This window comes from Anarhichas minor, unplaced genomic scaffold, assembly GCF_050575085.1.
Source record: "Anarhichas minor isolate MPS153535 unplaced genomic scaffold, ASM5057508v1 ptg000056l, whole genome shotgun sequence".
Lineage (NCBI taxonomy): Eukaryota > Metazoa > Chordata > Actinopteri > Perciformes > Anarhichadidae > Anarhichas > Anarhichas minor.
Genome location: NW_027466502.1, coordinates 194298 through 205000, shown reverse-complemented (window position 1 = coordinate 205000; position 10703 = coordinate 194298). Strand labels below are relative to the sequence as shown.

At 40.2% G+C, this 10703-nt stretch overlaps 1 protein-coding gene across 1 annotated transcript; it reads left to right on the top strand.

The window, feature by feature from the left end:
• The first annotated feature begins 441 nt into the window (after positions 1-441).
• On the top strand, positions 442-8008 carry LOC142932510 (G-protein coupled receptor 37-like 1). The gene is made up of 4 exons (XM_076076389.1): positions 442-1137; positions 4041-4397; positions 6771-7142; positions 7835-8008. Exons 1-4 carry the CDS (start codon positions 442-444, stop codon positions 8006-8008), a joined length of 1599 nt encoding a protein of 532 aa, XP_075932504.1.
• The last annotated feature ends 2695 nt before the right edge of the window (positions 8009-10703 follow it).

Genomic DNA, 10703 nt, shown 5'->3' with positions numbered 1-10703 from the left:
GTCAAGTTTTAAAGTGGGAAACTTTAAAAGGAGTGTTGGGAGTTTAAAAACCACAAGCCTGAGAAGAGAAGAGGAGACCTTCATCTTATCTGGACTACTAACTTATTGAAATCCAGTGGACGTCTTGACAAACAAGCGTATTTTCATCGTTTAGAAACTTGATGAAACTTTTGCAGAATTAAACCAACATTTTCCTGGAATTGTCTTTTCGTCACTTTCCAGGAGCTCTGAATCAAACCTACATCTCACTGAAAGGTTTCGGAGAGTTTTGGCATCATCAGGTTGGTTGTTTTGTTTTCTAGTTTTGGGACTTTTTTGGAAACATTTTCTGGAATTTGATTGAAGCTCAGCACCAAATTCTGTACAATTAAGCAGGAAAACAACCAATCCTGAGCGGTTCTGATTTGAATCTGCCGTCTTCTTCACGTTAAAGTCTTCATCATGGTCCCGTCTGTCGGTCTGTGGTTGTGTCTGAACCTGCCGCTGCTGTTCACGGACGCAAAGGGCGTCGGCCAACACGATGGTCAGAGTGACGCACTCGACCAGCCGTCCTCCCCCGTCAAATTGGAACCCCTTTGGGTCACCAAGCAGCTCGGGACCGGGGACGCCCCCAACCAGAGCAGACCCCTCCCCGAGATGCTGGATCTGGACGTGGACAGGAACCGCCGCCGCCTGGCCCACGGAGCCGACGAGGAGGAGCAACAGTCCACCTTCAGCCAGTCCTTCGAGAACGACTCGGTGACAGCGCCGCAGGCCACTGAGTTCGACAACGGCACTAAAGTAGGAGCAGGGAGCGGCGATGGCGCCAATCTCCACGGAAACGCCTCCAGCTCCGACCGCGACCCTCCGGGACTCTTCAACCCCTTCTACCCGTTGGTGGAGAGCTCGTACTCGGCCTACGCGGTCCTCTTCCTGGGCGGCCTGGTGCTGGCGGTGGGCGTGGTGGGAAACATGGCGGTCATGTGTGTCGTCTGGAACAACTACTACATGAGGTCCGCCTGGAACTACCTGCTGGCCAGCATGGCGTTCTGGGACTTCCTGGTGCTGGTGCTCTGCCTCCCCGTGGTGGTCCTCAACCAGCTCTCCCATAGGAGGATCCTGGGCGACATCACCTGCCGTATGGTGCCGTATATGGAGGTGGGTGGAGCTTGTGTGGAAGTCGGAGGGGGGAGAGGAAGTCAGTGAGATTGGCTGAGAGTGATTTTTGTGTTTTTGTGGTATAAATACTTTAAATGTGTTGATGTGATTCGTCCTGGTAGCTCCTCAGGAAACAGAAAGGGTTCATCCTCTGGGGAGCCTGAAGATGTTCATCTCTGTGATGAACTGTTTGTTGTGCTTTAATGATTTTGCACACAGGTGAAACGTTTGTTTTAAAGGTCAGGAGGTCATTAGAGATCACGTCATCACCACACTACCATTATCAGCATCACTAGCACCTTCAAGTCAAAGAACTGGGTGTTTCCCAGTGTGAGTGTGTGGAAATGTCTTCATGTTAACAGACAACAGCTAAAGGACCGAAACACACGGCCATTAAATTAACATAAATTATATTTAATTTAGCAGAAGAAGTTCCTTCTTGATGTTGGAAACAGAGATAATTTATCCATCGTGGTTCATTTAGACTCTTTACTCACGAAGTCTCATAAAATGGTTACGTCAAGTTTGTAGATTTGTAATTTAAGGATTCATTAAAACGATTAAAAGGATTAAAGACTTGTGGTATGTAAACATAATCATGACTTATTGTCTTATGTAATTTCTAGTGCTGGGCAAGTTAGTGCGTTATTATCGCGTTAACGCATTCATTAATTAACGCAGACAATTATTCTATCGCGCGTTAACGCAGTTTTTTAAAATGTATTATTATGCCCCGGTGACACGGCCGGTCCGGAACCGTCGGCCCCTCCTGTGTCACACACACACACGCACGATCGTCTCATTACAGGATCAAACGTGACAATATCAAAACACATATTGTGGTGTTTTTAAATGAACATATAAGCACGAGAGAACAAACTGCTCTTAACTGCAACTCTTTATTAGCATAACTTCCTCATGCAGGTTATTGCCAAGGTACTGACTACAGGTTCCATGCTTCACCTACATTCCCCTGGGTCCTAAGTCCCTCCAGGTACAGCTTCTTATCACCCTCTATGTACCAACGTACATTTATAACAAATACCACACATATTACGGTAATCAGCATTGCATATGTGTCTGACCACAATACCAAAGAACGCAAAAAATAAACGATTCATTTAAATGATTGTTTTAGAGTTTTTAAAGTGTTTTGTTTGGAATATGTATAATAAGCATCATTTAGTTAAAATAACCATGCGATTAAAAATGTTAATCGTTGCCCATTACTTGTAATTTCAGAAGCACTGGGTTTCTGGCCATTTTTAGGAAATTGTTCGACCTTTTTTTAAATAAATGAAAACACACATATATATATATATATATATATATATATATATATTAGTGCTGGGCAAGTTAACGCGTTAATTTCGCGTTAACGCATTCATCAATTTTTATCTCGCGTTAACGCATTTTTTTAAGTTATTATGTTTTTTTAAATTTTTTTTTTTTTTATTGAAAGACAAGAGACAATACATATACATAACAACAAGAGGATGACAAGAACAGTGGGATAAAAGCCAGCAAACATCCTATAGTCAGTAATGTTAGTGCACCTATATGCTGAAATTCACGGTAAACGCATTTAAACGGCACAGATCGGGAGCCAGCGAAGGACTTTGAAAGTTAGCGGAAAGATTAACGTGAGACAACATCCGGTTTCTTCAGACGAACATCCGGTTTTCAGAAAAAGATGCCAACAAAGTATGAATTATATTCACATTAAGTATAAAACATGCTACCTGCATCTCGTGAACCAAATGTTATTGCCCTTTTGTTCATATAGCAGTACTTTTAAAATAAAAGTGCGCAATACACTACTTTTGAATTCATTATTGACCTTTGCCATAAAAATTAGATTAATTGCGATTAAATATTTTAATCGTTGCCCAGCACTAATATATATATATATATATATATATATATATATATATATATATATATATATATATATATATATATATAAAACATGCATCTCCGCTGATCACATGATCAGATATCACTTCATGAATGTCATGTCTGTGTTTGCAAAGACTTAACGTGTTGTTGTTTTTAACCGGCCTCCTATTTCTGGTCTGCTGGAAATTATTAAAAAAACAAAAACTAGTTTCTTCTTCTCCTTTTAATTTCCTGTAGACCTGAAACAGGAAGTGCATTTCTGTCTCTCATCACATCACATTTGATCTGTGCAAAAACAGAAATGATGTTTGTGTTTAGTTGCATAGAAATGTGGAGAGGTGAGATCCGATCATGTGATCACTGGAGAACTTTTACAGGAAAAAATACTGAACTTGGAACTTTTGGTCTGAATTAGAAAATTATATTTATAAAGATGTTTCTGTGCTGATGTTGAACTTCGAGGAATGACCTTTACATGTTAAATAGTTTACTACTGTAGCTCTTTAAATCAGGACCGCCTGCTGGACAAACTCGTCTTATTCGCTCACGGAAGCCATTTCTAAAAAATCCTTCGTGCAGAGATGTGACATTTTATACCATGTAAGTTAACGTGACGATCAAGCAACATCCAAGTTAAATAAACTTCTCAATTTATTGCTTCCCCAAGATGATTTTCATAAAAACAACAAGATGAACTTGTGTGTGTTGCAAAGTTGGACCACATTACATCCTGTTTCCTCTTTATACACCTCCACCATGAACATAGCGAGTCTTAACTTAACATGCCTGTAGATGCCAACGGAGGGGATAAAGCTACCTGATGCTAATGCTAACACCAGTTAGCACTCCAATGGTCCTGAAAGCACCGTGAAGCTGACCAAGTTCACATGCTTCTTGTAGTTCTGAAATGAAATATTTCAACACATATGGAATATTTCTTTTCAGTTTGAAACAAAGGTCTCCTACTTTGATAAAACTCTCTGACGTCCTTCGTCCCTCTGCAGGCCGTGTCTCTGGGCATCACCTCCTTCACTCTGTGCGCTCTGGGCATCGACCGGTTCCTCGCCGCCACCTCCTCTTCCTCCTCCTCTTCCTCCTCCTCTTCTTCCTCCTCTTCCCCCTCCTCGTCCCCGCTGAAGGCCCGGCGGGTGGAGCGCTGTGGTGCGGTGCTGCTGAAGCTGCTGCTGGTGTGGTTTGGTGCTCTGACACTGTCCAGCCCCGAGATCTTCCTGTGGCAGCTAAGCCGGGCCGTGTCCCCGTCCACGGGTCGTCTGGTGGACTCCTGCACCGTCACCCCATCCTCCCCTCTGTCCCTCTACCTGCCCGACTCCCTCCACTCCCTGCTGCTCAGGTATCACCAGGTGAGGACGCAGCCCGACGGGAAGATATGAATGAACCTCTATTAAATCTCTATTAAATCTCTGTTAAATCTCTGTTAAATCTCTATTAAATCTCAATTAAATCTCTATTAAATCTCTGTTAAATATCTATTAAATCTCTGTTAAATCTCTATTAAATCTCTATTAAATCTCTATTAAATCTGTTAAATCTCTATTAAATCTCTGTTAAATCTCTATTAAATCTCTGTTGAATCTCTGTTGAATCTCTGTTGAATCTCTATTAAATCTCTGTTAAATCTCTTTTAACTCTCTATTAAATCTCTATTAAATCTTTATTAAATCTCTATTAAATCTCTGTTGAATCTCTGTTGAATCTCTATTAAATCTCTGTTAAATCTCTATTAAATCTCTGTTAAATCTCTATTAAATCTCTGTTAAATCTCTGTTAAATCTCTATTAAATATCTGTTAAATCTCTATTAAATCTCTATTAAATCTCTGTTAAAGCTCTGTTAAATCTCTGTTAAATCTCTATTAAATCTCTGTTAAATCTCTGTTAAATCTCTTTTAACTCTCTGTTAAATCTCTATTAAATCTCTGTTAAAACTCTATTAAATCTCTATCAAATCTCTGTTAAATCTCTATTAAATCTCTATTAAATCTCTATTAAATCTGTTAAATCTCTATTAAATCTCTATTAAATCTCTGTTAAATCTCTATTAAATCTCTGTTAAATCTCTATTAAATCTCTGTTAAATCTCTGTTAAATCTCTATTAAATCTCTGTTAAATCTCAATTAAATCTTTGTTAAATCTGTTAAATCTCTTAAATCTCTATTAAATCTCTGTTAAATCTCTATGAAATCTTTGTTAAATCTCTTAAATATCTATTAAATCTCTGTTAAATCTCTGTTAAATCTCTGTTAAATCTCTGTTAAATCTCTATTAAATCTCTGTTAAATCTCTATTAAATCTCAGTTAAATCTCTGTTAAATCTCTGTTAAATCTCTATTAAATCTCTATTAAATCTCTATTAAATCTCTGTTAAATCTCTATTAAATCTCTATTAAATCTCTGTTAAATCTCTATTAAATCTCTATTAAATCTCTATTAAATCTCTGTTAAATCTCTATTAAATCTCTGTTGAATCTCTATTAAATCTCTGTTAAATCTCTATTAAAACTCTATTAAAACTCTATTAAATCTCTATTAAATCTCTATTGAATCTCTGTTGAATCTCTATTAAATCTCTATTAAAACTCAGATCCTGGGTTTTGAATCCACTTCCTGCCTCAGCCTTCATGTGAAACTAAGTTCACTCTGAGATTGAAGTGGTTTAGATGATCTGGATCGTCGGACTGCTTGTGTTTCTGATCTATCCATCCGTCTAATTAAAGTCTTTCTTTATATATATTGATATTGTCCTTGTGTCCAGACAACATGAGACATTAAGAACTATTCAAAGTGAACGTCTCTCTCCATGTTTCTCTCGATGATTTGTTTCTGGTTCACATCCTCGACTTCTTCTTCTTCTACTCTCTTTATTGGTAGATTACAGACAAGAGTGAAGAGTTGCCTCTAACGTTGACTTCTGACCAAACTACCATCATTTATTTGCTTGAAACCAGTTAATGGAAACGCTTTACAGTCACATTTCTATTTTTAGCGCATTTCAAGTGTTTGATAAAATGTGTGTGACGACTGAATGGAATCACAGCTGCTGACTACGTCTACATGAACACTAATATTCCAGTGTTACTATTGTAAATATGATAATGTTGTGAACTTTATATGGTCACATAAATATAATCTTATTGTGAATGGATCATTTTCAGATGAAAACGTGTGATGTGTTGACACTCCTCATGTTTTAGGATCATTCTTTCTTCTGTAAAACTCTCTGAGGTAAATTAGTCGTTTTAGGTTATAGAAATATGTTGAAGTGCTTGTTTACAGTCGGCTCTGTAAGGAGAGATGTAGGACACGAAGCTTTTAAACACAAACAGGTTTTTAGAAAATTCCCAAATATCACGCCAACGAGAGAGGGAGGCTGAGAACTCTGAACCGTAATCAGATTGTTCATGGATGCATGTTAACGGGATCGTTAGTGGAATATTCATTTTCATTATCCATGTCAACAGCTTAGTAGGAATATTGTTTCTGGAATAATGATGAAACCAGAATATCGTGTGCACGTTAAAGTAGTTATTGTGAGTTTGAGCGTGAAAACTCACTGTTGACTTTGTAAAAAGTTGTGAAAATAATTTCAACCATAGCTCCTAAATATGGAAGTTCAACTCTATGTCAGATTACTTCATGTTCAACAAGTACAACACAGAACCAGAAAGTACAAAGTATTCGTGGTAAAGTAATCAGATTACCGTCCTCTGCTTCAGGGACGGATGTGGTGGTGTTTCGGCTGCTACTTCTGCCTCCCCATCCTCTTCACCGTCCTCTGTCAAATGGCCACCCGCAACGTCAACAGCGACTCAAGCTCCGCCCAGAAGCAGCGTAACCACGACGACCGCTCCTCCAATCAGAAGCGGCAGCAGCACCAGGCGGTGGAGCGGCAGCTGAACTGCACGCTGCTGGCGCTGGCGGTGGTTTATGGCGTCTGCGCTCTGCCCGAGCACGTCTGCAACATCACGCTGGCCTACACGCACATCAGCGTCTCCGAGGACACGGCCGCCATGCTGGTGCTGCTGCATCACTTCCTGTTGTTCTTCAAGTCGTCGGTGACGCCAGTGCTGTTGCTGTGTCTGTGCAAGGTAGGTCAGGAAACGTCACGAATCCTTCTCTGGTGGTGTGTTAAAGCTGCATTCTCTCTAGTGTCCACCAGGGGGCGACTCCTCTGGTTGTATAGAAGTCTATGAGAAAATGACTCTACTTCTCTCTTGATTTATTACCTCAGTAAACATTGTAAACATGAGTTTATGGTCTCAATCTCTAGTTTCAAGTCTTCTTCAATACAGCATGATGTTCATTTAGTACATTATGGTCCATTTAGAGTCACACAGACCATAAAGCAGGGGATGCTTTAGGGCGGGGCTACACGGTGATTGACAGGTCTCTACCAGAGACGTATACGGCGTCTCTACATCACTCCTCCTCAGTCCAGATATGGTCACTTCCTGTTCACTGGTTGCAAAACAAACAAGATGGTGACGGACAAAACGGCGAACTAGAGGCTTCAAAACATCCACAAACCAACGAGAGACGTCACCATGAAGACGTCCACTTCTTATATTCAGTCTGTGGTACTAAGGTGTGTTGGTGAGATCGTCAACATGTTCCCAGTGCTAATTAACAAAGAAACTACGTCAACGCGCCAATGTCGCTGGACAAGCTGAGCTGTTTTGTAGCTTTGACGCTCGTAGTTTGAACATAGCATTAGCTAGCATTGAGAAGCTAACGGTACCGTTGTTGTTTGATCACTGACCTGCGTGTCGTCGTGTTTCAGGCTCTCGGTCAGGCCTTCATGGACTGCTGCTGCTGCTGCTGTCAGGAGTGTCAGCCAACCAGAGCCCAAGGCTCGCCAAGCTCCGCCCAGGTCAAACTGAAGGCAGCCAATGAGACGTCCATCTTCTTCGACAAGGCTAAAGACACGTCGGCCATCTTGTCCATCTCAAGCTAGAGTCACTGGTCCCTCTTTATCTATCAATCCATTATCTCCTCTTTTTTTACGGTTTCTCTTCCTTCATTAGTTTTCATTAACCCACCAGTTTCCTCTCTCCTCAACAATCATCTTTTCTTCATCTTCCTCTCCTCCTCCAGAGTTTCCATTTGTATGATATTCCTCTATGGACACAGTGTTCCTCCCTCCAACTTCCTGTCTGTGCAGGAAGTGAAGTTTAATCCGTAGTAATGGTAGAAAAGTTGCTGTACTTGCACAACCATCTGTTTCAGGACTCGCCAAACGGACTCTTCCCTCAAACTTCCTGCTGTTATAACATTTGATGTGAAAATGCTGGATGTCTTCTTCAGTTGGTCTGAAGCTTTCATGTGTTTAATGGGGAAGTTAGTGGCGACTATCAAACCTAACTGGCTGAGAAGAAGAGTGTACAGCTGATGTATGTTAAGATGGTTACCACCTGTTTCCAACACTAGCAGTGAGGCCAGAGGACAGTGAAGCTGCATTGAAATAAAATAGGAGTAGAACGGACCGTGGGCTGTTTTCCTGTGGTTGTTTGACTGGTATAAAAACAAAATGGCGATCGTCGTTAGTAGTCAGCCATAAAGTGTTTAGCTGGCTAGTTAACTTGTTAGCTTGTTCTTATCCGGAGTGATAGGGAGTGAGGCAGTGGGACAGTTAGACCCAGTGCTGCTGTTGGCCACCAGCCTATTGTTTGGCTCATTTAACCAGTATAGCATCGGAGCATGATGGAAATAGCTAACAAGCTCACTAGCCAGCTGTACGCTGGTGAGCTATCTAGCTAATCCTTCTCCGGAGCGATGAGGGGTGAGGCGGACGAACCGTTGGACCCAGCATTGCTGCTAGCTGGCTAACTAGCTTGCTGTAGGCTAGTTAACTAGCTTGCGAGCTTGCTAATTCCACCATGCTTTAATGCTACACTGGTTACAGAGTGTGTATGATGTGCTTTCTTACGCTGTGACAAGAGTGTTGATGAAGCACTAAGTTGGCTTTCTGTGCTTCGTATCGTTACCGTGAAACCTCAGAAAGTCTGTTTAGTTTATACAGAAGTTATCCTGCGACAACGGTCGCATGGCACACGCACACGCACACGCACACACACACACACACACACATCCTGCTACGTTGATTTGGGCGGGAATGTACGTTCTACTCCTTTTTATTTCCATGCAATCGACCAACACGTCTTTTATCTGCTGCCTAACACTGAAGCAGCTGTGTAGGTTGTGGTGAAAGTTTTTTTTTCCAACAACTTCTGTGTTTTTGTGAAGAATGTGTGGCTTCATGAATGTTTCTAAAAGGGAAGAACGTGAAGGACGGGGGTAATCGAACAGGACTCAGTCTCTTTGTTCAGGAAGTTAAACTGTGTAGGAAGTTGTATTAATATTTCTTTCACTCAGAAACGTCAAACTCAAACAACTAGAACAAACAGAAGATTTGAATTTAGCTTATTTTAATGCTGTAACAAATTACATCTTTATATGAAGGGAAGTGAGATAGTCATTTTTTATGTCACCAGATTGTTAATGTCTTTGTAATGTTCAGTGTCACAAAGTTAAATCCATATAAATGTGTGTGAGAGCCGACTGTGCCTTAGTGTCATCAGCAGTGACTAACTTTACCTTCACTCCGCAACCCAAAGTTAGAGGTGTTTATCTTTTTAGTTGAGATATCAACTACCAATCGAAGATGGAAAAATTCAATCAGACTTCATCTGTGCTTGAGCGCAAACTAGCAGATGTTCAGTGCCGTAAATATCTGCTGGTTTTATTGTCTGGAGGTAACACATGGACACGTGTTAGATTCAACACCGCATATTAGACCACATTTAACGGTTAGCTTGTGAGAAACAGAACAAAACAAATAAATCACATGTTAGTTTGAATTTGTTATAATTTGGAATAACCAGCCGATAGAAGCTAACAAATGTTTAAGGTTTAAGCATCTTTCATGATTTTATTCATCATAATGCAAAATAAACACATTATTATTCCCCCTTTTGGTTTCAATTTATTATCCATATTATTAATAATCTTAACCGTAAAAATGGAAATTAAATTGATTAACTTCTATATTTGTGTCCTGCAGAAACGGTAAAACACATCAACAAGATATGAGCCGCTGTGTTTTTATTAAAACAGTTAAAAGATAACGTGACGGTGAAATCCTTTGTAATAAATGGAGAAGTCAAATCCCAAATGTTGCGGTAGATTTGACCAAAACACCATCGTTTGAAGTCGCTTCTGTCTCCATAAATAATAACAATAATAACAATATCAATACAGCTGGTGTATATTTGGTATCCAGCACTTTGACAGTCATCATGTTTTTATTTGGGTTCCTATTTACAGATGGTGAATATGTTTGTGTCCAATTTTGCAGCTCTTCACAATGTTGTTTTTAAAAACAATAACTTGACAAAAGGAACAAGACATAATAACTTAAGTCCTGCTGGTGTGTTTGAGTTCATCGTAAATGTGAACACAGTTAAGAGCCTGGCTACTCTTCCATAACTCTTTAATAAAGGGACAGTCCACACAAAACAAATTAACCTCCGTCTTATATTTGTGTCTCTGCGGGTTGTTTTTGTCTTGTGAACGAGATGTAAACCAACCGGTTGTAGCGTTGGACATTTATCAATAAAGTTGTGTAATTTAAACTGCAGTTGTCTGGGAAG